Raw genomic sequence first — 21,157 nt, 5'->3', positions numbered from 1 at the left:
TGTAATCACCGAAGATCTTGGACCTTCAAGGAAATATTGAAGCTTGGCGGAAGGTGATATGGAGCTTTAATGCCTCGGGAACTGATGACACATCCCATGGGGCAATACCCTTCAGCAAAAGCAAGTGCTACTTACTCCGACGTTCCAGAAAAAATCTGATCAGTCAAATAAGATAAGAACCTGTCTTCCACGGCATCGATCACCTCTTCTCAGGAAGCGTAGCTGCGGAAATGGACGTTCCAGCTGTGCTTCACAATCTCAGTTTCCATATTTCCGAAGTGGTCTTTCAAGACAGGTTAAGCTCTCAAGAACATAACATGGTTACGAAACTTTGTAGTGGAAGTTCGCTCCACAATGCACAACTTTACCGTGCTAAGCATTCGAAACATAAGCTTTGTTTATCAAAGTGGACCAGATCACATAGCAGTGTACCCTTCCTGAGACAGCGAGAGCGCAAAAATTTGTGACCTGCTACTATCATGCCGCAGTTGTGATCTTCTCGAGCTCCCGACTACTGAGCACTAGAATCATGATTCTATAGAGTAGATGTACAAGCTTGCCTAGAAAATGTGTTGTGAATGCAACACGAGCGAAAATTTGTACAATCTTTTGTGGGTATTCAATATACAGTGTCGGGATATCCATAACTGTTCAGTGGTCTGGACGTGCTGAGGCCTTTCACCAACCAAGCCAATTTTGCCCATGTGGCGAGGTTGTTGACACCATGTCATACAACTTACTGCCCGAACGCATATTGCGTCCTAAAGAAGATGCCCAGCATCTTGCGACATGATACATGACATCTGCCATTGACCTCCGAGGAGGGGGGTATTACGATGCCTTGAGACGATCGTTTGCGCAGAGCGTTTCAGAAAAAAGCTTGAAATCGGCCTTCGATGCACGCCCCGGCTGCATGTCGACCGATTAACCTGAATTGATCTTGGCTCAAAATTCTGTTACCTACCTTGAGGGCATAGATCACAACCTCGTCTTTCGGTTCCTTCCCCTCAACGGCGACCTGCTCCATCAGCACGACTCGGAGAATATTTTCCCCTGCATCATAATGGCATCGTACTGCGGACCGCAATGCTACATTCATTGACACCTGGCCCAGGGGGTCCCGTCTGAATACTGATACACCGCAATGTGATCAATGCCGACATTTTACAAGGAAGATGTACTTACACAAGCGTGTGCGTTCGTTCTGCGTCAGAACTTTGATATGCCCAAAATTACCATCCGTGAACTCTTTGCGTCCGCGCTTTATGAAGATTTTGACACCTTTGAGCTCGGAGGATACGGATTCGTCTTCTTCACCGGTTACAACTAGGGATACTATAGATTAATAAAGTGGCTAGGTCGTCGTAGGCGGTGACGCACGTGAAGATGCTTTTGGTGCCGTGGATGCCTGCGCACGGTCACCCAGAGCACCAGCCGAAGACGTCTCAGCAACTTCGTTTGGAGACGGTGAGAGCGCATTATCATTCGGACACGGCACTGGTACGTTGTCAATAGAACAGCCTGGGGTACGGGATTCGCCGCATCGCCAGGCAGGTGTGAATGTTGACGTAGATGACGGGAAGGGGGTGTTGGAATACTTAGTGAAAGGAGATTTGGTATTTGCAAAAGATGAGAATGCGGTGACATTCGGCTTAAGAGTGACTGGCTTGGGAGCTGGTGGCGGCGGCGGCGGCGGCGTAACGGGGCGAGGCTCGCTGGGCTCATTGGTCCTCAATGATTGAGACTGATTCTCGGGATGCTTAGGTTGTGACTCAACCTCCTCTGTCTGTAGTTCGGCTGACTGGACATTTTCGTTACCAGTGGTAGCCGGTGGAACGTGTGCTTCTGGAGCGGGCTGCAGATGATTAATTGAGTCACCTGGTGCACGATTAAATTGAATCTTAACTTTACCTCGTTAGCGCTTGGAGCGACTTCTTTGACTTGCGCGGTCCCGATTTGAACAGCTGTAGACACTTCTTCTCGAACAGCTGGTTCAGGATGGGGTGCCGCGTTCTGGGCCTCTTGATATGAAGGAGGTGGGATGACAACTTCCCACTCCTAGCAGAAGTTGCTCAACAAATGAAGACAATATCATCGTCTTCGATCAAAACTTACTTCCTCCTCGTGGTCGTTGGGAGGTGTTCTGCTCCTTTTGACAGGCCTCTCCTGCTCGCCCTCGGATTCGCCATCAGATTCATCGAGCTTACGCTTGAGAGACTTCTCCTCGCTGAGTCCGCGTTATGGATTACTACTACTTGGCTGGGTTGCGTGACTCACGGTTCGACATCGACGTGGCTTGGTTGCGCGTTCAGGGACGAGGCTCTGCGAGCACATGCGTAGCCGAAGGTGGCCGCAAAAGTCGCGATCCCACAGAACGCAAACTGGAATTCGGTAATGGGGAGCATCATTTGGTCGATCTGCGAATAAGGTGAAATGGATTAGGGTGCGAATATATCCGCAAGGCTGGACAACTGTGGTTATTGCTCAATATGTATTCAGTCGCCAGGACGTGAATACAGTGGCTTTGCTATTGAAGAGCTACAAGATGGAGAGAGCTGGAAGAAAAGTGCAGAATGCCGTTTCATCTGGAGTCGCTTATGAGGGCTGCATGCTGCGCCTCGAGGCTTCAGCACGCCTGCCCTAGATGGAAGGTTGATGAGACACGTGTTGAACTAGCACTGTTGTAGAAATCCATCAATACTTGCATGACGCGTTCTTATGGTGTTGTCACTGCCTTGTGACGCATTGAAACTGATTAGGGTAGCGGTTCGTTATCGAGGTGGAGGGTAGGTTCTGTGATACTGCATTACCAAGCTCCGCGGCTGGGCGGCGAGCGCAAAATGCCAGGACGTTTAACCCGGTGTGAACGCTGGATCCGGGCGCATTTTCCAGCGTGTTGCCCCAGCGTTTGATCCAGCAGGCATAATCTATTGTTAAGCCAGCCTGACTCAACGAGTATTCCGTATCTCCAGGTGAATGTCTGTATTATTCCTCCCACACTGGGTTCGCGGTACCGACCACTGCAGGCACCACTTCATTGCCAATAGATTTAGGGCCTAGATGCCAGCACCTCCCCTGCAGATGGATAACATGACGGGTGCCACGATGAATTTCCTGGACCGTAACGGCAATCATTGGAAAAGCAGTACTGAGAAGCCAGCTGCACTGACTTATATCCATGTTGGGTTTCTACCGAGGATACCCTGAGCTACTATAGGTAGCACATAAACCACAGGTCACTAGTAGCATATGAATGGCAGTGATGAGTAGGGATACTAGACAGTACTATGGCAGTGCTACTAGTAGTGCAGATGCGTGACCCTCCACGGAGGGGTCAAAGTCTACATTCATTGGACACGTCGACCTTCGGTTAACGTCAAGGTTTCGCATTTCCACTACAATTGGAGGGTTGCAGCTCACAAGTATTTCGGTCTCTTCATTCAACGACTGTCTACGACAGTCGACAATAATTACTAGCGGCCATGCCGGCTGCCTACCCACTCCCTTCTGATTTGTCTCCCGCAACTGTTACCAATACCGCGTCCCTACTCCGTATCATTGCACTTGCCCTCATATCAGGCGCTGCTATTGCCTCTCGTCTATTTGCTGTTATCAATTTTGAGAGTATTATTCATGAGTTGTACGTGCAACCGTATATGAACATGTGGCAACTGACGCAATGAATTCTTAACAGCGACCCATGGTTTAACTAGTACGTAGAGTAAATTTTGTGCGTCTATTCGTGTGCTCAGCACCTCCTTTACAGTCGAGCGACAAAGGTTCTCGCTTCGCAAGGTTTCTATGTGAGCACCACATTCAGGCTCTTCAACTAGCACTTCACAAGTCGCGTTTCCTAGGAATTTTGGAACTGGTTTGACCCAACGGCATGGTACCCCCTTGGACGTGTAGTCGGTGGAACCATCTATCCCGGTCTTATGGCAACCAGCGGTGTAATATACAACTTACTCCATGCACTTAATCTCCCGGTCGATATCCGCAACATTTGCGTCCTTCTAGCTCCAGGATTTAGCGCCTTAACCGCTTGGGCCACGTACATGTGCGCGCGCTCTGCACTCCATTATGCCAGTTAATATTTTATCGCTTGCCAGGTTTACGAAAGAATTGAAAGATGAAAGTGCTGGTCTTCTTGCAGCCGCGTTCATCGGTATCGTGCCGGGTTACATCTCGCGTTCTGTCGCCGGCTCGTATGACAATGAGGCTATCGCCATATTCTTGCTTATGTTTACCTTTTTCGCATGGATCAAGGCACTCAAGCAGGGAAGCGCATTTTGGGGCACTATTGCTGCTGTATTTTACTTCTACATGGTCGCTGCATGGGGTATGTCTTCATATGAATGATTTATTTCAAGTTTAGATTCTGATAATAGTGCACTAGGTGGATATGCATTTATCACAAATATGATTCCTCTGCATGCCCTCGTCTTATTGTTGATGGGTCGTTTCACGGGCCGGCTTTACGTTGCGTATTCATCCTGGTACGCGATCGGCACCTTGTCCAGTATGCAGGTCCCCTTCGTTGGCTTCCAGCCTGTTCGCACCAGCGAACACATGGCTGCGCTTGGTACGTTCTTTATTCCCGTTTCTTGCTTATATTTAACACCTTTACAGGTGTGTTCGGCCTATTGCAAATCGTTGCTTTCGCGCAACTTGTTCGCGCACATGTTTCTTCAAAGCAGTTCCAGGAGTTACTGTTCGCTGCGGTCATCTCTGTTGGCCTGATCGGCTTCTTTGGGATTGTTGGCCTTACTTACAAGGGCTGGATTGCCCCTTGGACTGGGCGATTCTACTCCCTGTGGGACACCGGCTACGCCAAGAAGTATGTGAAGATACCTGTGCACAACCCTCCTTTACTAACTAGACACTCAGGTACATCCCCATCATTGCTTCAGTATCGGAACACCAGCCTACCGCGTGGCCCTCGTTCTTTATGGACTTGCACTTCCTGATTTTCCTTTTCCCTGCGGGCGTCGTGATGTGTTTCCGCACACTGAGGGACGAGCACGTTTTCGTGATCATCTACGCAGTCGTCGCCAGCTACTTTGCAGGCGTGATGGTGCGTTTGATGCTTACCCTCACTCCGGTCGTCTGTGTGTCTGCCGCTGTAGCGCTCTCGTCTCTCATGGATGCGTACCTGGACCCTAGCGAACCGAATGTTGAAGACGACAAGAATGGGTCCTCAACTCCTCACTCCACTGGAACAACACCTTCCACGGCACTTGCTACCAGCAAGAAGACCAAAAAGAACAAGGAAAAGGAAGCGTCTGCACCCGCTGGCGGTGTCTTGGGCGAACTTGTCTCCAACGTTACCTCCTCTGCTGTAGCTGCCAAATCCGCCACTACTGCTGAAAGGGGCGTCTTCGGTATGGACACGCGCCTGATCGTTCTCCTGAACTCGCTCGGACTACTTCTGTTCTTCGTCGTGCACTGCACATGGGTGACTTCGAACGCATATTCCTCGCCATCCGTCGTGCTGAGCTCGACTTCCCCCGATGGAAGCAAGAACATCATTGATGATTTCAGAGAGGCGTATCACTGGCTGAGGCAGAACACGGCAGAGGATGCAGTTGTCATGAGTTGGTGGGATTATGGCTACCAGATTGCAGGAATGGCGGATCGCCCGACGTTGGTGGACAACAACACCTGGAACAATAGTGAGTTTCTCCAATGACGTAACAACCTTAATTGATACTGACTCGTGCAACAGCACACATTGCGACAGTGGGCAAAGCAATGTCGTCGCCAGAGGACATTGCGTACCCCATCCTGCGTAAACACGATGTCAGCTATGTGCTCATCATTTTTGGTGGGCTGATCGGATACAGTGGCGACGACATCAACAAGTTCCTCTGGATGGTACGCATCGCGCAGGGTGTCTGGCCCGATGAAATCCAAGAGCCAAATTACTTCAACCGTGGAGAGTACCGCGTGGACAGCGAAGCAGCCCCAGCGATGCGCGACAGTCTGATGTACAAGATGAGCTACTATCGCTTTGCGGAGCTGTTTGGTGGTCAGCAGCCCGTGGATCGTGTGCGGGGACAGCATGTGCCCATCCAAGGCCCAACTTTGGATTACCTCGAGGAAGCATATACATCTGAAAACTGGATCGTGCGTCTCGATGTGATTGGTTTGCAGTATTTGGCTGACTGTGTTTTAGGTCCGCATTTATGAAGTGAAGAAGGATGATGTGCTCGGGCGTGACTTGAAAATCGCGAATGCGTTCGATCAGGGGAAGAAACGCAAGCGGACAAAACCTATGTCGAGAAGGAAGTCTATCAGTGCTTGAGCGAGGGAATGATAATTGGGCAGATCAGATCCAGAAAAGCCTCAATCGAGGCCTCAGAGCGACGCGTTGACCTGATATAGAGATCGTATTTCTGCGCCTTGTAGTATTGTAGATCTTGTCTGGAGCTGCAACCTTCGTTCGCCCTCTTCGTCGTCCGTTGTGGTACATATACTGTCTCCGTCCGATATGCAACACACTTGTGCAAAGAATGGGATTATGTAAATCATGTGCGATTACCGAACTGCTCGAAACAACGGTGTTGGTGAGACTTGAGTTTATCAAAGTGTCCGTTTCTGAGTCACCGTTTTCCGCCTGGAAGGTGACGTTTACGTCCTCTCGATCTTGACCGTGCATGGCACAGTCTGCTCGGGCTCCTCCTTTGTCGAGGTATTGGATATCCGAGGGTCGATCCACTAGGCTACTCCAAATCCGTGACGACGGTCTCCAGTTCGTCCATGTCATTCAACCCCGGTCACTTGTCGGAGTGCTTTCTCATTGCATCGGACATCTCTTCGCTGTCCCTCGCAGCGACTGGGCTGCTGATCATCGAGATGTGTTAGGAGTCTGGACTGTGACAGATCGCTGGTACTTTTGCGCAGCTTTATTAACCCGGATATTATCATTGTTCGCGGCGGCCATCTCTGCTGGCCTGATTTCTTGCAGAAGCCTTGGACCATTGCTGACCAGATGCTAATATATACGCAGGCACATTCCTGTCAACATCAATGACCCCGAGCACCAGTCCTTGTTGCCCACCCCCTCCGATCTTCATAGACCTACTGGCCCTTTTTGATTTTCCTCTTCCCGGTGAGTGTGGGTTCTCCCCATTCATGGATACGTATCTGGAGCTGAATATGGAAGACAAGATCTAGAGCGAGTTAGTAGAGATTGGGTCAATGAGCCTCCACAGGAAAACCCGGGCCGGCAGCTCCAAGACTGAAGCTCAAGAGCCGCTGCCTTTGTTCACTCACTACTTCCTCGATTTGTACATACATAGATAGACATAATATCATTGCATACACTATCCGAGCAGCCAGTGCAGGTTTGATGGGATTGAGGAGTTATGTACAATGTGTAGGTGACAAAATTCCGAACGCCACGTCAGCGTCAAAGTTGTCTTGTTCCGACGCTGCACGTTATGGCATATTAATTAGCGATAACATTCACACTCTACTTCGACTCGATACACCCTCTGGCGGGCTCATCTGCTCGTTTAATTACTAGTATCGGCCTGTTTCGCAATGCTTCTATATCCTCTAGCTGCGCTTTTGGTGTCATTGCCCACAATAGTGTCTGCAGCCATATTTCCTCCTGATACCAAGGTCAAGATGTTGGACCCAAAAGGTTTTCGCAGGGCTATGAGGAGTAATGTAGGCGGCTTTGATTCTACCCTTACATTAAAACTGAATATTCTCATTCAACCAGAGAACGAGCGTGGTTGCGTTTGTCGCCCCATGGTGCGGGGTGGGTTCCAGAATTATGGGCTCGTTTCAAGTTCAACTGACCAACAAGCACATCAGCACTGTCAACGGATGGCTCCCGAGTACAGCAAGGCCGCTGAGAATATGAGTCCACTTATCCCGTTTTATGCAGTAGACTGCGATGCCGAGCTGAACAAGCGGTTGTGCGGAGAACAGGTGCGCATCGCATTACGCCTCGACGGAGTCGTTTCTGACACTCGTTCAGGGTGTTCAAGGGTTCCCAACACTCAAAGTCTTCCCTCGTGGTAGCCTGGCCCAGCCTGAGCCGTACGACTCCAACGAACGTACTTCTGGCAAGTTCATCCGCTGGGCCTCGCGCTCCGTGCCCAATAATGTAAAATCTCTTCCGCATATCTACGACATCCCGGCGTGGTTGGATAAGGTTTGGCTCTCACCTTGATATTCAGCCTCTTGGCCTCATGTGACTCGCGCATCCCCGACAGACGAGCGACCTCCCACGTGTCATTCTCTTGAATAAGGACAAGAAGTTTCCGCTGCTCTGGCAGGTCCTTGCGAATAACTACTGGAAGAAGATGGCGTTTGGCCACCATACAGACCCAGATGGCGCATTTGCGACGTCGTTGGGGTTCCCAGCGACTGTTGAGGGAAAAATATCAAAGGTCATTGTGTATCCACCAGGATCTAGCGTGCCGGTTTTGTATGAAGGTGCGTGTTTTGCGCATACGGCTTTAATTACTTGATAAACATGACTACTCAGGGACGACCAAGTATGAGCCGTTGACCAAGTTCTTTAGGTCTATATTGGATGGGTCAGCAGACTTCCTCCAAACATCACCAGAGCAATCTGTCAGGGATGAACTGTAATTTACTTGGATCAACTTAAAGCGATTGACATCTTCTACTCCAACGTGTTTGGAGTTACCCTTGGATGTGTCACCAATCTCACACGGTGTTCGTCAGAGGTCGACATTCTCGTATTCTGGCCAGTGTCTTAATGAGAGGGGAAGCCACGCACATGCTCACGGACAAAAAATTGTTTATGATTCGTGTTCTATGTTCTGCATAACCCCCATTTCCCGCAGATATGGATGAGCCCTCGTCTCATATTCTATTGAAGTTTGCATTCGAAGTTTGTATCCCAACACGCGTTCTTTATCAGTCCTGTGCCCCTGTGAAGTCTCCCAGGTCAATTCGTTAAACCGTCTTCCTGACGTATCTGTTCAGCCAACGCCCTTCGCTTTGCTTCTTCGGCGTTCCTCTTGATTCCTTTCTGTATCTCTCGGTCCCAGCTTGTCCCGAGCCATACCATACCATATTCAGATAGGCCTACTGTGAAGAGGCCGATGACTTGACCTGAATGAGGATGAGCAGTAGTCTCACAAGAGGCACGGGATGCCCACCGATCCAGAGGCCCTGCAGGCCAAGACCAGTCTTGAACGCGAGGGTGATTCCGATCGGTAATGCAAGAATGTAGTATGCAACAAGGTTAAACATGGCGCCAAGGTGTTGTTTGCCTGACAGCGTTGATAAGTGAATTTCCCATCTCACACCAAACGTTTGCTCACCTTGACCGCGAAGGACACCACCGCAGGAATTTGCCAGACCGTCGGCGATCTTACGGTATTCTTTCAATTTATAGATATCGCACATGAAATGTACTCACTTGAAATGAAGCGACTAAAGGCATTACTTTGCTGACAAGCCGGACGACGTCCTCGTCATCGCTGAAGATATAGCCAAATTTCTATCTGTCGTTTGGCACAAAGGTTCAATGCGAGACGATCGTTGACGTACATTTCTGGCTGCTAACATGATCATCATCACTATGAAGCCAACGATGACGCTAATAAAAGCAATAGCGTGGGCTGCGTTCCTTGCGCCGATGGCCGTTCGTGCCCCGATCAGGTTTCCGACGCGATTTGAGGCGACGACCCCTGGTGAAATGTCAGACGCATGAATCGTTTATCACACTGGACACTAACCGAATCCAAAAGGCAGCGTGCTTATGACTATAGATCTGGTTAATACATTACGAGATGCATCAGGGAAATCCATACTTTGGTCGGTGGTCATGATGACAGACTGCGCCGCCAGTGGAAGCTCTCCCAGCCGGCCGGCTGCAAGAGCTACTATTTCGAATGCAGCCCTGTTTACAGTAAGTGGGACGCCCGAGTTGGGGGCAGTCACAGCTCACCATTCTGTGCCTACCATTAAGATACCCGGGAGTGCCAACTTGAGGAACCCGATGCAGCTCTCGATGTTGAAGACAGCCTTGGGTTGAAAACCACCCCACGTAGCGTTTTGTTTATGCATGGAAGACATCGACGTCATCGCAATCAAGAGGAAAAATGCACACCAGTATGTGATGGAAAGCGCAACAGGGCAGCCAAGCATGCCCAATGAAGTATAATGGACCAGGAAAATGTTTAGGGCGATATTGATTGGCGATACGATGATCAGTACCCAAGTAGCGATCTTCATAATTCCTGCATATCCTGTAAGTCAACGGACGAATGCTCGGCATGCAACTGACCTTGACATTGTAGGTATTTCTTGAGGGACTCGAAAGCAATATATCCAGGCGCGCCGAACAACAAGATCCGCAGAATATTTTGCACGTCCTTGCAAAGACGAGGGGGCTCTTTGATAGCCAGCAGGACAGGCTCCATGAATACCCAGAGCACGCCGACGGGAATCAGAAGAATCCAAAGTAACACCACGCAACGCTGGAAATGCACAGACAGATCAGTGGAACGACTTCCTCCAGTAAACGCCTGAGAGCCTAGGGTATCGAGGGCTGATCCCCCTCCCAGCGCAATGCACCAGCCTACAGGACGTGGGATCATCCTTGCAAAAGAGAATCGACGGGACTACTCGCCAGTAACGTAGGCCAGCATCATCGAAAATGCCGCCGCAGAAAGTTCTTCTGGGCCCAGACGGCCTGTGATCACGATCGACACTGTCTGGATAGAATTCTGTAAAATGTAGGACAAAATGACTGATTGACATCGCTTGTTAGTACATGCTTCTTGAGGCTGACGAAGTCCATCCTACCAGGGATTGAATCGATGACAAGGGAGGCGACAAGGCGGGGCCCAATTGTTCGGTTCTCTCCTGCCACTTCGGGAAAGTTCTGAAGGGAATGGACATTCAGTTGCTGCTGTGTGCGCCGAGCGTTGGGGAGGAGGGGTGCCGTTTCATCCATGGATCCGGTAGGTGACATGATGCGAAACTGGGTGAATAGACGCTACCAATCTACAGTGTTTATAACGGATTCCGAGGCAGCGGACTATATAACGGAACCTCGGATTGTCCCATGCCGATTCCCTTCCGAAATCCTCTGAGACAACATGTATCCTTCTCAAAACGAGGCTTGCATCGTGTTTGATCCCATCTCCAGTGGAATATTTTTGTGAGCCGATTTTTCCGATTCATTTCCATTTCACTGTCTCTGATAAGATTCATAGATTGGGGTTGGGTCTTGCGTTTCTGCCTCATGGCGGAAAGCATCTTGCACCTGTGATGTTATCAAGACAGAACCACCATTTTTTGCGGTACTCGTGGCGTGATAGCGGGTCATGAGATACGATTTTTTTTCCCGCAAGAAAAGCTTTTTAGGCAGCCTAACGCTCATTGAAACTCATCAGGACCTACCCTCTAGAATTCTCCCCCGAGATGAAATCGCAAACTGTTACTCTGTTCGCTTTGGTGTTCGCTGCCGTTGGCCTCGCACACGACCATCACCACGAAGACCAAATTCCTCTGAATTATGTCAAATATCCCTACCAAGCCATGTATCCAGGAGACGATGAAGGTATACAATAAAATATCCCCCTTTTAACTGCCGCTCACCGGCAATGCAGTGACTGCGGACTCCATTTTTTCTGGAATTACCACATTTGCGAAGCTACCTTGGGTACAATGTCTTGGCAAGGACCGAGATACTACCTTTGACATCGCATTTATCGGTGCCCCTTTTGTACGTCATCACATCTCTGTTTATTTAAAAGGTTTATTCGAGTGTTCTGCACAGGATACAGGGACATCCTACCGCCCTGGTGCCCGGTTCGGGCCTGCTGGTATTCGTACCGGATCCCGTCGGTTGACCTTGTATGGAGGATACAACGTTCCCCTTGAGGTCAACCCATTCCTTTCTGGACTCAAAATTGTAGATTGCGGTGACATCCCAGTCACGCCCTACGACAACAAGTACGCCATCCAGCAAATCGAAGGCGGGCACAAGGAGCTCCTTCACCGACCTGCCTTTTCCCCACTTGGCAAGGACGCTCTCACCGGCAAGCCCCTCGTTCCAATTTCGGTCGACGGAAAGAATCATCCACGTATAGTCACACTTGGTGGTGACCACACGATCGTTCTGCCTTTGCTTAGGTTCGTTTTGTTTTTAATGCGTAATTTGCAACCAGTGCTCAATATTACGCACCCAGGTCCATTCACTCTGCATATGGCCCAATTTCTGTCATCCACTTTGATTCCCACTTAGATACCTGGAAACCTTCAGTGTTTGGAGGCGCCCCTTCCGATCAGGCCGCTATTAATCACGGCACATATTTTTACTGGGCTAGTCAGGAGGGTCTGATTAAGAACGGAAGCTCTATTGCAAGTATCTTATTTCCTTACCTTCCAATACCCATTTCTATCACCGAATTCTTTGATCCTAGTTTATCATTGAATATCTAGCATGGCGCTATCCGGACCACACTATCAGGACCAGCCGATTATGCTAATGACGACGCCTCTGGCTTCCAACGAATCGAAGCCCGTGAGATCGATACCATAGGTGAAACAAGGCCGACCATTGGTTATCGATCATTATCTGAACATCTCATAGGCACCGACGGAATTATCGAAAAGATTCGGAAGACTGTCGGCGATCGACCCGTTTATTTGTCCATTGATGTGTGTTGGCATTTCATCTCGCTGATGAGTGGTCAATCAACTTATTACAGATTGATTCAATCGATCCCGCATTCGCTCCTGCGACGGGCACCCCGGAAACTGGCGGTGAGTTCGTACATCATTATTTAGACGATAATCTCAGTTATTGGAAGGCTGGTCTACACGCGAGTTACGTACTATCCTCAGAGGCCTGGATGGTCTCCACATTGTCTCGGCCGATATTGTTGAAGTTGCTCCTGCATATGATACCAATGCAGAGCTTACGACCATGGCCGCAGCCGACGTACGTCATGTATATCAAATTCCGAACCGTTTTTAACCCTAGCTTCACAGGTACTTTTCGAGGTCATCAGTGTCATGGCCAAAACCCCCTTGGGTAAAGTCGCGAATTAAGAAGACCAATCTTACCTCAGATCAAGTTAGCTGTTTTCCTCAGATAAATTTCTACTCAATTCCTGTTTCATTTGAGATCCCATCTATGCATTATTAGTTTAGTCCTGTATCAAATGCCGTTGGTCGTAGAGTAATCACTATTTGCGTTCGAACCGCACTGTACGACATCATTGGATAGGGATTTCAGATATCCGATCACAGCCTTCATGTAACACATCGAGCACATGGTACTCGCGCCATTGAGCAATTGTAAATATCGTGGTTTTCGAAGATCAGCGGTTCTCTATCCCGAAAAGGAAGGTCATAAAGATCAGCGCGGTTGTGAAAATCAACTTTAACGCAGACCCTGATAGAAGGAAGACAGGCGTTCCTCTAGGCTCAATCAGTATACACAACATACAGTTGGTCTCGTTATATTCTACAAGAATCCGGATCCTGCGTATATTACAATAACCACGTTCGTTTACGTCGTATGCTAACGTACTCGATCTAGAATAGAATCTTGGCACCACTGGATGACACTCCAGCTGCAGGGCACCCCTCACCGTTATTTCGCCATGCTTTCATGTGCTTCATGTGTCATGATGGATGCGAAGCAGGCGGTCGATACGTGTTGCATTACATACTGACCGCGGGCTTAAAACGTCACCTTAGCTTTTTGTGTACTTAGGCCGCCGTCCCTAGGGGGCTGCCGGGCCCGAAATACGTGACTCGGACATGATTCAAGCAAAAATGGAGTGTAAAATTTGCATCGTGCACGTGTCGCACATGTGATACCTCAGTTTTGAGCAGAAGGATAACAGCTCTGAATCTTGGTAACCAGTGTGCATGTGTATATCGGATAACAAGTCAGAGCGCATCGGTGGCCCGTTCACCGGACGCCGGTAAGTAACCTTATATTCTTGATTTGAGACAGAATAGATGCACTATACATATTTGTCAAATTTAAATAGGATATATGCACAGGTATTGCTTCTCTATTTCGACTGAGTAGGTGCAGAACGATTGCACCTACGTCACCAACATCTACGGATGCGCTTTGACAACAATGGACCAAATGTCACCTTTCAAAGCTCTTTCCCCTCTAAAGACGATATGGAATCATCAATATTCTTGATCGGGCCATGGAACCACTTGTGCGCTGAAACGACCCAAGAGATAGATGCAAAGACAAAAACGCCCATGATAATCACAACAGCATAGTCTGTACCATCCTGTCAGCAACCGAATCAAGTCCTTCAGAATCGGTCGATATACGTACTCATCCCCGCTGGGGTGGCTGTTTGTGATGGGGGGAAGAATAATAATACAACAATGAATGTTACCCATGCAACTGCTATGATCCCAATAGGCATATACCACCTTCCCAGGCTGAAGGAGCCAGGGACTAGCTTATCACGGCCCGATGTGATACGAAGGAAGATAGGTGTTGCATAAGACACGTACAAGCCGATGACGGAGGCTCTGGAACGTGGATAATTCCTGAGGATATAGACTTTGCAAAGTGAGGTCCAACGTACCCTGCAAGGGATGAAAGTGCAGCAGCGGAGAAGCCTAACAAGCCACAGACGGCGGCACTAGCCATTACCAACCAGACAGCATTTACAGGAGTTTGTGTGTGCCGGTTGATCCGCTTCCACCAACGAGAGCCAGGAAGAGCATTATCTCTCGCAAAAGCGAAGACGACACGAGATGCGTCAACTCCTTGTGCAGCTCCCGTCACGAACTGATCATCCGATTATTCACGCAAACAGATAATGATAAATATTCACCGTACCTGGACGACAATGATAAAACTCCATATTGCCAGCATCCCTCTTTTTCCAAGTACATCCAGAAAGAGCTGACCCATGGGAAGTGGTAAGGCACCTGTCAATAAGTTGGATACTGAAGCCGTTGCGAAGGAGCACGCGATGGAGAGAAGCCAGCCCAGTACTTGCGTCCCGAATACACCCACGAGGATTGCAATGGGTGCTGTACGCTGAGCACCGGCTACCTCTTCAGAGATGTGCGCAGCGGAGTCATCTGGAATTCTCTGAAGTTAATAGTACATCCGCAGATGACATCCGCCTACTCACAGCCCGTGAGCGTCCACATCGGAGCTGTGAAAGCAAGAAGGAAAGCCCATCCATCTGTACACGCGGTTGGTCCATACCCTCAGATTATGGGCCAGTACTCACTATTGCTCCATCCTGTGTTGTTCTCGAACATAGTGAAGGCATCTTTGGTGGATACTTTATTGTCGCCAGAACAGACGAGTAGAGCAATGATGGCGGCTATAGTGGTACCAACTGTTGAAAGAAAATGGGATCCGGAAGTTCATCTACACCTTGTAAACCAATACTTGCCGTTGACAATCACATAAAACAGATTTAAGCGGGCCAATACGTTCGTAGCAGCAGAGCACACCAGGCCATGGGTGAATAGAATGGCAAGTAAGATGCCGTATGTAGCACCAGAGCTCACTATCGTTGCTCCATCAGAGCTCACTGCAATCGCGGTAGCGATCATCTGTGCACTACACAAAGTAAGTCACAGGAAGTGTAATACTGCTTAACGAACCATGTAAAGTCAATGGAACACACGAGAGTAACTTGGCCCGTGATATTGGCCCATCCTGGAAACCCCATGATGAAATGAGAGTTTATTGTATAAAATGTTTTTCCAACCTGTGATCCAGCTCGCTAATGCAGAGTATTTCGGAGGTGCGAGTTTAGCGGAAAAGTAATAGAGGCCAGCAGAAGTCCTAGGCGAAAACGGGCATATGAGGTCCCAACTCACGGTATTGTGGAAGATACTTACGGCATTGATGATACCAGCTCCGCCATTGAAGATGCCACCGTCATGACAAAGAAACAGGGGATCAGCCATCCCCAGACCATTCCAACGTGACCACCTACGGACCTCGGCATCATTCGTAGTTGCCATTGAAGAGTAGGCACACACCTGAGACCAATAGAAATGAGAATGTCGATGTTACAGAAGCCACCACACCCATAATTGAGAAGGCAAAAGCAATTGTCTCGATCATCTGGCCAGAATTATTTTGGCTTCCATACGGGCGGTTGTTAAGGAGGGACTGACCGAGAACTCGCGTTTGAACTCGGCTTTGTAGCCAAGTTCAGCGAGTAGCTTATCGTCTGCATTGCGTGGTGGAGTGGGGTAGCCCTTGATGCTAGAAGTGTTGACGCTGACTTCCGCCTGCTTCTCGCTGATCGACATTTTGTCAATCAAGCTCGGACGCGATGACAACAGGACACTGGGTTCTTACTCTTCTTTAACGGCAAATATATCAGTCGAGTTAGAGATAAGAGCCGGATGGGCGCCTGATATAAGTTACTAGGGTCATGTCGACTGTCGAGCCTCCCGCCGGAAGGATATACGTCACGGTAAAAATATCACTTATCTCTTGACAAATTGTGACGTGTTGCCTGCATGCTTGACAATGTGGAGTTCGGATAACAAAAGGCACATGCTCAATGGGGTACTTATGCCATAAATGATCGTAACGGCCGCGGCGCTTGCGCGATTGATTTTGCTTTGCCTCGCGCGATGTTGTTCAAGATATGGATGAAGAGAGGGTGGCGGAGGGGGTAGGAGGAGGGGGTGTGTCCTATTATACCCGACTAGGGCGCCGAATTCAACGAGATAAGTTACGCACCAACTTGTCATCTCGAACGCGAACTTGCCCGCATTATACCTTTATGTTATCCCCAACACAGCCCATATATGATAGGCACCGCGTCTTGACAGTTTCCTTTTTGTATCCGACAGAACCCTCCTCCTAATAACGTTGAGTGTCGGGGATTCCTGCAGCACAGGTTCGTGTTCGAAAGACCGCCACGTTGAAATGTCCTTGAGTTACATAAATTAATAAATAGAAATCAAACACTCCGAGAGCTACTAAATGTGGACATGTTTTACACCGCCACCACCGCTGGCACCAATCATCCAACTCCGAAAGTTTGTAGATGTTCAACTGCAACTGCAACAGTAATCATTACCACTGCATTACATTCGTACTTGCTTCAATTCCCTTGGAATTCGCGAACAGATTTATAGGTTTGGTCAAACATCTGCAAAATGTGCACTGTCAATTGCAGCAGAACGATGCGAATTCTCGAGTTCAGCTGAGAGTCATGCTCTAGAGTAAATCCATCGCCGCGTCGTTGTCTGCTAGGCTTATCTGAGATCGTTTGAGTGAACATTCGCTGCCGCCTCCTGTTGCCGGTCCTTGGCAAGGGTCATGGGACTGTACCGTATGTTCCCTCGTATATATATATTGCTGCATCGACATTCTCACCATGACTAGGACTTAAGGATTCCCCATCAACACTGTCTGAATCTCCTTGCGAGCCACGAGTACCTAATGCCTAGAAAAGTTCTCATTGGTTTTGGCGTAGATGTTGATGCTGTGGCTGGTTGGTATGTCGTTTTCCGTTTGATCATGAAAAGAATCAGCACTGAGGACTATTTTGTAGGCTTGGGTCCTATGGGGGAGAAGATTCTCCGTTGGATATTTCCCGAGTATGGTCACGGTAACTTTATATGATTGAGAGCTCAAGTCAGGCAGGGAATGTATGCGGGAGAAGTTGGAGTGCCTCGTCTTCTGAAGCTATTTGATAAGTATAAGATCACAACAACCTGGTTTATCCCTGGTCGGTCCCAAGTTCAATGCTCTCAAGATATGTGTAATTGATTGATCGCATATATAGGGCATAGCTTGGAGACATTTCCGGAGCAAATGGAAGCAGTTCGAGATGCCGGTCATGAAATGTAAGCTTCCTTGGATGAGACCCTTATGTTTCTCATGTCATGCGCAGAGGTCTCCATGGATACTCCCATGAGGTAAGTGACCACGACATCGATATCAAACATGTAACTGAATGTTTCCAAAGAACCCTGTCTCTATGACCCTGGAACAACAGCGAGACATTTTGGACTACACCTACAAGCTTCTTACTGATTTCAATCATGGCATTCCCCCAAAGGGCAGCGTCGCCCCTTGGTGGGAAACCAGTAAGGAGGGGACGGCACTGTTGTTAGACAAGGGCATTGAATATGGTCACAATACATTGCTACTCATTACAAGCAAGGTATTGACATCATTTTAACAGATCACTCCAACATGTCCCACGAGTAAGGCGGTATACCAGTCCTGCCAGTGATCGCTCATAGTAATGGTCGCATTCTTACAGTTCGCAGATGTATTATCTTCGTGATGAAGATACGTGGACGAAGATCGACTACCAGGCGCAAGCTCACACGTGGATGAAGCCGCTGCAAAGAGGCAAGGAGACGGGACTCGTCGAAATTCCTGCTAACTGGTCCGTCGATTGTATCACTGGTGTCTTCCACCTCATGCATCTTACACATTTGGAAAGGTACCTTGATGATCTTCCCCCAATGATGTCAGATCCTGCGACTTGTGTACAAGTTCAACATACTGACATTAATCTAGGTTCATTAAGTCAAGCTCAAACTCGCATGGTTGGGTGTGTCATCACGTTTGAAGCACTTCTGAGATGTTTCATTCACGTATCCAACAGGTTAATACTCGAGATGTCGAGCAGCTTTGGAAAGACACTTTCACTTACCTGTATAGGTAATGATACCAATTTTGTTGCAATCTACTGTCTAATCACATCACTCAGAGAAGAGGAAGATTTCGTGTTCCCTCTCACGATCCACCCAGATGTCAGCGGGTCAGTCTCCCCTCTTTGATACTTGAGCGTCTCTGAGTTTCTTGGTGCAGTCGTCCACACGTGCTTCTTATGCTGGTATGTTCCATCTATCACGCTCCTTGCTCTCTGAATAACTGGCGATACTTAGGAGCGTTTTATTGAATGGGTCAATACCCACGATAACGTACACTGGGTAACCTTACACGGGATGGCTCAAGATTTTAGAGCCAGAAAAGAACCAGCATCAGGCGCCGTAATGCCTAAAGGCTTCACACAGCGTCTGTGAAATGCTGTACATAGTGTTGTCGAAGACTTCTTCACGTGGATGAATATTGAATAACGTGTACCAGTGTTCTATCAACTTGGTTCGATAACCTACACGTGTAGAAAGCCCCAGGAGATTAAGTCATGGATTGCGCCAAGAGCGAGCCGCAATAGGCCGCAATACAACCCATAGTCATGGGGTCACATAACAGAAGATCTCTTCCGCGATCCTTGTCTTTCTAAAGATATATAAGGAGTCTTTTCTCGTCACTTTTTTGCCAGAAGTACTAATCTAACAAGATGCCCCGCGAGATCCTCATAGGATTTGGTGTTGATGTAGATGCTGTGGCTGGATGGTAAGTTTTATTCTTTGTGAGCTCCGAAATGACTGTTCTATGCGACCATTTTAGGATAGGCTCGTACGGTGGCGAGGACTCGCCCTTGGACATATCTCGCGTATGATTAAATTACTTTCGACATGTAAGACTTTTTCCATGATCTTTTAGGGCATGTATGCGGGCGAAGTTGGCGTTTGGCGAGTATTGAAGTTACTTGATAAATACAACATCAAAGCTACATGGTTCATCCCAGGTGAGTTCGAGTTTTGTTACCAGGGTTTTATATACACCATTGATGTGCAGGTCATAGCTTGGAAACGTTCCCGAACGAGATGGCAGCTGTCAGGGACGCAGGTCATGAAATGTTAGCCCTGTGTCTGTATCACGATGACCATTAATTGATAGCTATCTAGCGGACTCCACGGTTATTCGCATGAGGTGCTTTCGCATACTTAACCCAACTGAACTCGGATGGCTCAACCAATTTTACACAGAATCCAGATTCATTGACGCCAGAGCAACAACGTGACATTCTTGATTACACTTATAAATTGCTCACAGACTTCAACCATGGTGTGCCTCCAAAGGGCAATGTGGCACCGTGGTGGCAAACAAGCAAGGAAGGCGTTAACCTCCTTCTAGAGAAAGGGATCGAGTACGGTATGCCTACAGGTCGTGACATAATGCTGGGTTGTTCTTATACTTTCATGTAGATCATTCGAACATGTCTCGCGAGTGAGAATCTAGGATATGCATACCCCGCTTGGATATTGACTACCGTGTTTGCAGCTCTCAGGCGCACTACCTTCGTGACCAAGATACGTGGACCAAAATCGACTACAAGTCGAAGGCGAACGCGTGGATGAAGCCGCTTAAGAGGGGAAAAGAAACAGGTCTCGTTGAAATACCTGCTAGCTGGTAACATTGTCCCCCCCTTCCGGAGTGATCAATCATAACTCAATTTTCCATCAAAGGTACCTCGAAGACATGACACCAATGATGTGCGCTTTATGCTTCACATGGAAAAGCGTGCTTCATTAACGCAAAACCTAGGTTCATGAAGGCTAGCAGCAATTCTCATGGATGGGCAAGCAAAACATGGTACAATTCCTCAAACTGTTTACTGACTTGACTACGCTCAGGTCACCCCTCAAGCCATCGAGCAGCTTTGGAAAGATACCTTCACGTATCTTTACAGGGAAGAACAAGATTTCATTTTCCCGCTATCTATCCATCCGGATGTCAGCGGGTAAGCCTCATACATTGCTTTCGGGTTTAAAATGATTGATTTATTCGATTTAGACGTCCGCAGGTATTACTCATGCTAGTGAGTAGCTCTAATGATCTGCAAGCGTCCCTAGGTGACCCGCATTCCTGCGTTTAGGAACGGTTCATCGAATGGATCAATGCTCATGACAACGTGAAGTGGGTTACGTTCCATGAAATGGCAGAGAGGTTTAGAGCGAAGAATGATCCTCCTCCGGGTGCTGTGATGCCAAAAGGATATGTGAAATGTAAAGCACGGCTGTAGTAGAATGGACTCTAAAGCGCCAGGTGGTCGAAAATCACACATAAAGTGATACCTCTGAGCGCTTGTCGCTAGTGACTAGTTGATGGATGATAAGCAACGGTTTAGCAAGTAGAGGTCGATAGGAGGTTCGCCAAAATGGGCTGATAATATATTGTCACAAGAGGCGTTCCGAACATCCCGCTTTACTCATCCGTCCATGTAGCCTGAATATATAGCTCCCACCTCGTGATCGATAATACCTAGGTTTCGGTGGCACATGCACGTCCATATCATGGATCCTATAA

General features: G+C 48.3%; 9 protein-coding genes across 9 annotated transcripts; 5 read left to right on the top strand and 4 right to left on the bottom strand.

Annotated features, from left to right (window-relative positions):
* Positions 1 to 831: 831 nt before the first annotated feature.
* On the bottom strand, positions 832 to 2,405 carry BJ212DRAFT_1482931 (uncharacterized protein; the record flags this gene model as incomplete). Its single annotated transcript, XM_041340527.1, has 7 exons — positions 832 to 909; positions 965 to 1,131; positions 1,186 to 1,326; positions 1,381 to 1,855; positions 1,912 to 2,058; positions 2,116 to 2,227; positions 2,278 to 2,405. The coding sequence occupies 7 exons, from the start codon at positions 2,403 to 2,405 to the stop codon at positions 832 to 834; spliced, it is 1,248 nt and encodes a 415-aa protein (XP_041190895.1).
* Positions 2,406 to 3,482: 1,077 nt separating this feature from the next.
* On the top strand, positions 3,483 to 6,304 carry BJ212DRAFT_1276074 (glycosyltransferase family 66 protein; the record flags this gene model as incomplete). Its single annotated transcript, XM_041331260.1, has 10 exons — positions 3,483 to 3,640; positions 3,695 to 3,712; positions 3,767 to 3,803; positions 3,858 to 4,057; positions 4,110 to 4,339; positions 4,397 to 4,582; positions 4,630 to 4,837; positions 4,888 to 5,672; positions 5,726 to 6,126; positions 6,176 to 6,304. 10 exons carry the CDS (start codon positions 3,483 to 3,485, stop codon positions 6,302 to 6,304), a joined length of 2,352 nt encoding a protein of 783 aa, XP_041190894.1.
* A 1,121-nt stretch (positions 6,305 to 7,425) lies between these two features.
* BJ212DRAFT_437138 (thioredoxin-like protein) lies at positions 7,426 to 8,841 on the top strand. The gene is made up of 6 exons (XM_041343195.1): positions 7,426 to 7,674; positions 7,730 to 7,768; positions 7,825 to 7,941; positions 7,991 to 8,167; positions 8,229 to 8,451; positions 8,504 to 8,841. The coding sequence occupies exons 1-6, from the start codon at positions 7,546 to 7,548 to the stop codon at positions 8,608 to 8,610; spliced, it is 792 nt and encodes a 263-aa protein (XP_041190893.1). The 5' UTR covers positions 7,426 to 7,545; the 3' UTR covers positions 8,611 to 8,841.
* Positions 8,842 to 8,932: 91 nt separating this feature from the next.
* Positions 8,933 to 10,969, bottom strand: BJ212DRAFT_1448051 (MATE efflux family protein; the record flags this gene model as incomplete). The annotated part of the gene is made up of 11 exons (XM_041338488.1): positions 8,933 to 9,099; positions 9,147 to 9,260; positions 9,312 to 9,360; positions 9,410 to 9,490; positions 9,541 to 9,680; positions 9,729 to 9,755; positions 9,804 to 9,892; positions 9,941 to 10,232; positions 10,280 to 10,573; positions 10,625 to 10,744; positions 10,801 to 10,969. 11 exons carry the CDS (start codon positions 10,967 to 10,969, stop codon positions 8,933 to 8,935), a joined length of 1,542 nt encoding a protein of 513 aa, XP_041190892.1.
* A 116-nt stretch (positions 10,970 to 11,085) lies between these two features.
* BJ212DRAFT_437263 (agmatinase) lies at positions 11,086 to 13,111 on the top strand. Its single transcript, XM_041343196.1, has 10 exons — positions 11,086 to 11,158; positions 11,214 to 11,560; positions 11,610 to 11,725; positions 11,780 to 12,135; positions 12,192 to 12,363; positions 12,445 to 12,544; positions 12,596 to 12,663; positions 12,714 to 12,768; positions 12,816 to 12,946; positions 12,997 to 13,111. The coding sequence occupies exons 2-10, from the start codon at positions 11,422 to 11,424 to the stop codon at positions 13,054 to 13,056; spliced, it is 1,197 nt and encodes a 398-aa protein (XP_041190891.1). The 5' UTR covers positions 11,086 to 11,158; positions 11,214 to 11,421; the 3' UTR covers positions 13,057 to 13,111.
* An 810-nt stretch (positions 13,112 to 13,921) lies between these two features.
* On the bottom strand, positions 13,922 to 16,350 carry BJ212DRAFT_1368650 (amino acid/polyamine transporter I). Its single transcript, XM_041336191.1, has 9 exons — positions 15,859 to 16,350; positions 15,726 to 15,802; positions 15,619 to 15,673; positions 15,405 to 15,574; positions 15,237 to 15,347; positions 15,135 to 15,188; positions 14,834 to 15,081; positions 14,577 to 14,782; positions 13,922 to 14,520 (listed from the first exon to the last, which is right to left on the bottom strand). Exons 1-9 carry the CDS (start codon positions 15,969 to 15,971, stop codon positions 14,295 to 14,297), a joined length of 1,260 nt encoding a protein of 419 aa, XP_041190890.1. The 5' UTR covers positions 15,972 to 16,350; the 3' UTR covers positions 13,922 to 14,294.
* Positions 16,017 to 16,368, bottom strand: BJ212DRAFT_436564 (uncharacterized protein). Its single transcript, XM_041343192.1, has one exon. It carries the CDS (start codon positions 16,276 to 16,278, stop codon positions 16,084 to 16,086), a length of 195 nt encoding a protein of 64 aa, XP_041190889.1. The 5' UTR covers positions 16,279 to 16,368; the 3' UTR covers positions 16,017 to 16,083.
* Positions 16,369 to 17,288: 920 nt separating this feature from the next.
* On the top strand, positions 17,289 to 19,165 carry BJ212DRAFT_436587 (carbohydrate esterase family 4 protein). Its single transcript, XM_041343193.1, has 15 exons — positions 17,289 to 17,315; positions 17,369 to 17,481; positions 17,538 to 17,583; positions 17,630 to 17,714; positions 17,772 to 17,832; positions 17,880 to 17,904; positions 17,955 to 18,120; positions 18,174 to 18,195; positions 18,255 to 18,383; positions 18,441 to 18,467; positions 18,518 to 18,551; positions 18,606 to 18,661; positions 18,711 to 18,761; positions 18,812 to 18,836; positions 18,889 to 19,165. Exons 2-15 carry the CDS (start codon positions 17,426 to 17,428, stop codon positions 19,024 to 19,026), a joined length of 921 nt encoding a protein of 306 aa, XP_041190888.1. The 5' UTR covers positions 17,289 to 17,315; positions 17,369 to 17,425; the 3' UTR covers positions 19,027 to 19,165.
* BJ212DRAFT_437019 (carbohydrate esterase family 4 protein) lies at positions 19,069 to 21,058 on the top strand. Its single transcript, XM_041343194.1, has 13 exons — positions 19,069 to 19,360; positions 19,415 to 19,460; positions 19,511 to 19,539; positions 19,653 to 19,706; positions 19,756 to 19,780; positions 19,837 to 20,002; positions 20,056 to 20,077; positions 20,132 to 20,260; positions 20,317 to 20,343; positions 20,396 to 20,429; positions 20,485 to 20,591; positions 20,645 to 20,669; positions 20,727 to 21,058. The coding sequence occupies exons 1-13, from the start codon at positions 19,305 to 19,307 to the stop codon at positions 20,871 to 20,873; spliced, it is 867 nt and encodes a 288-aa protein (XP_041190887.1). The 5' UTR covers positions 19,069 to 19,304; the 3' UTR covers positions 20,874 to 21,058.
* The last annotated feature ends 99 nt before the right edge of the window (positions 21,059 to 21,157 follow it).

Source organism: Suillus subaureus, assembly GCF_016647635.1.
Source record: "Suillus subaureus strain MN1 chromosome Unknown BJ212scaffold_25, whole genome shotgun sequence".
In the NCBI taxonomy this organism is placed as follows: Eukaryota; Fungi; Basidiomycota; class Agaricomycetes; order Boletales; family Suillaceae; genus Suillus; species Suillus subaureus.
The sequence above is the reverse complement of the archived record's forward strand: the minus strand, read 5'-3'. Positions and strand labels throughout refer to the sequence as shown.

Coding starts and splice junctions, on each gene's coding strand:
- BJ212DRAFT_437263 (XM_041343196.1), top strand. CDS start 11,422: ATGAAATCGCAAACTGTTACTCTGTTCGCTTTGGTGTTCGCTGCCGTT. Junction 12,364..12,444: donor TTAAGAACGGAAGCTCTATT/GCAAGTATCTTA, acceptor TTGAATATCTAG/CATGGCGCTATCCGGACCAC. Junction 12,769..12,815: donor GGGCACCCCGGAAACTGGCG/GTGAGTTCGTAC, acceptor AGTTATTGGAAG/GCTGGTCTACACGCGAGTTA.
- BJ212DRAFT_436564 (XM_041343192.1), bottom strand. CDS start 16,278: ATGTCGATCAGCGAGAAGCAGGCGGAAGTCAGCGTCAACACTTCTAGC.
- BJ212DRAFT_437138 (XM_041343195.1), top strand. CDS start 7,546: ATGCTTCTATATCCTCTAGCTGCGCTTTTGGTGTCATTGCCCACAATA. Junction 7,942..7,990: donor AGCGGTTGTGCGGAGAACAG/GTGCGCATCGCA, acceptor ACACTCGTTCAG/GGTGTTCAAGGGTTCCCAAC. Junction 8,452..8,503: donor CGTGCCGGTTTTGTATGAAG/GTGCGTGTTTTG, acceptor ATGACTACTCAG/GGACGACCAAGTATGAGCCG.
- BJ212DRAFT_437019 (XM_041343194.1), top strand. CDS start 19,305: ATGCCCCGCGAGATCCTCATAGGATTTGGTGTTGATGTAGATGCTGTG. Junction 19,361..19,414: donor GTAGATGCTGTGGCTGGATG/GTAAGTTTTATT, acceptor CGACCATTTTAG/GATAGGCTCGTACGGTGGCG. Junction 20,003..20,055: donor AGAGAAAGGGATCGAGTACG/GTATGCCTACAG, acceptor ACTTTCATGTAG/ATCATTCGAACATGTCTCGC.
- BJ212DRAFT_1368650 (XM_041336191.1), bottom strand. CDS start 15,971: ATGATGCCGAGGTCCGTAGGTGGTCACGTTGGAATGGTCTGGGGATGG. Junction 15,674..15,725: donor ATTAGCGAGCTGGATCACAG/GTTGGAAAAACA, acceptor TGGGGTTTCCAG/GATGGGCCAATATCACGGGC. Junction 14,783..14,833: donor GTTTTATCATTGTCGTCCAG/GTACGGTGAATA, acceptor TCGGATGATCAG/TTCGTGACGGGAGCTGCACA.
- BJ212DRAFT_436587 (XM_041343193.1), top strand. CDS start 17,426: ATGCCTAGAAAAGTTCTCATTGGTTTTGGCGTAGATGTTGATGCTGTG. Junction 18,552..18,605: donor GCTCAAACTCGCATGGTTGG/GTGTGTCATCAC, acceptor CGTATCCAACAG/GTTAATACTCGAGATGTCGA. Junction 18,762..18,811: donor ATCCACCCAGATGTCAGCGG/GTCAGTCTCCCC, acceptor TTCTTGGTGCAG/TCGTCCACACGTGCTTCTTA.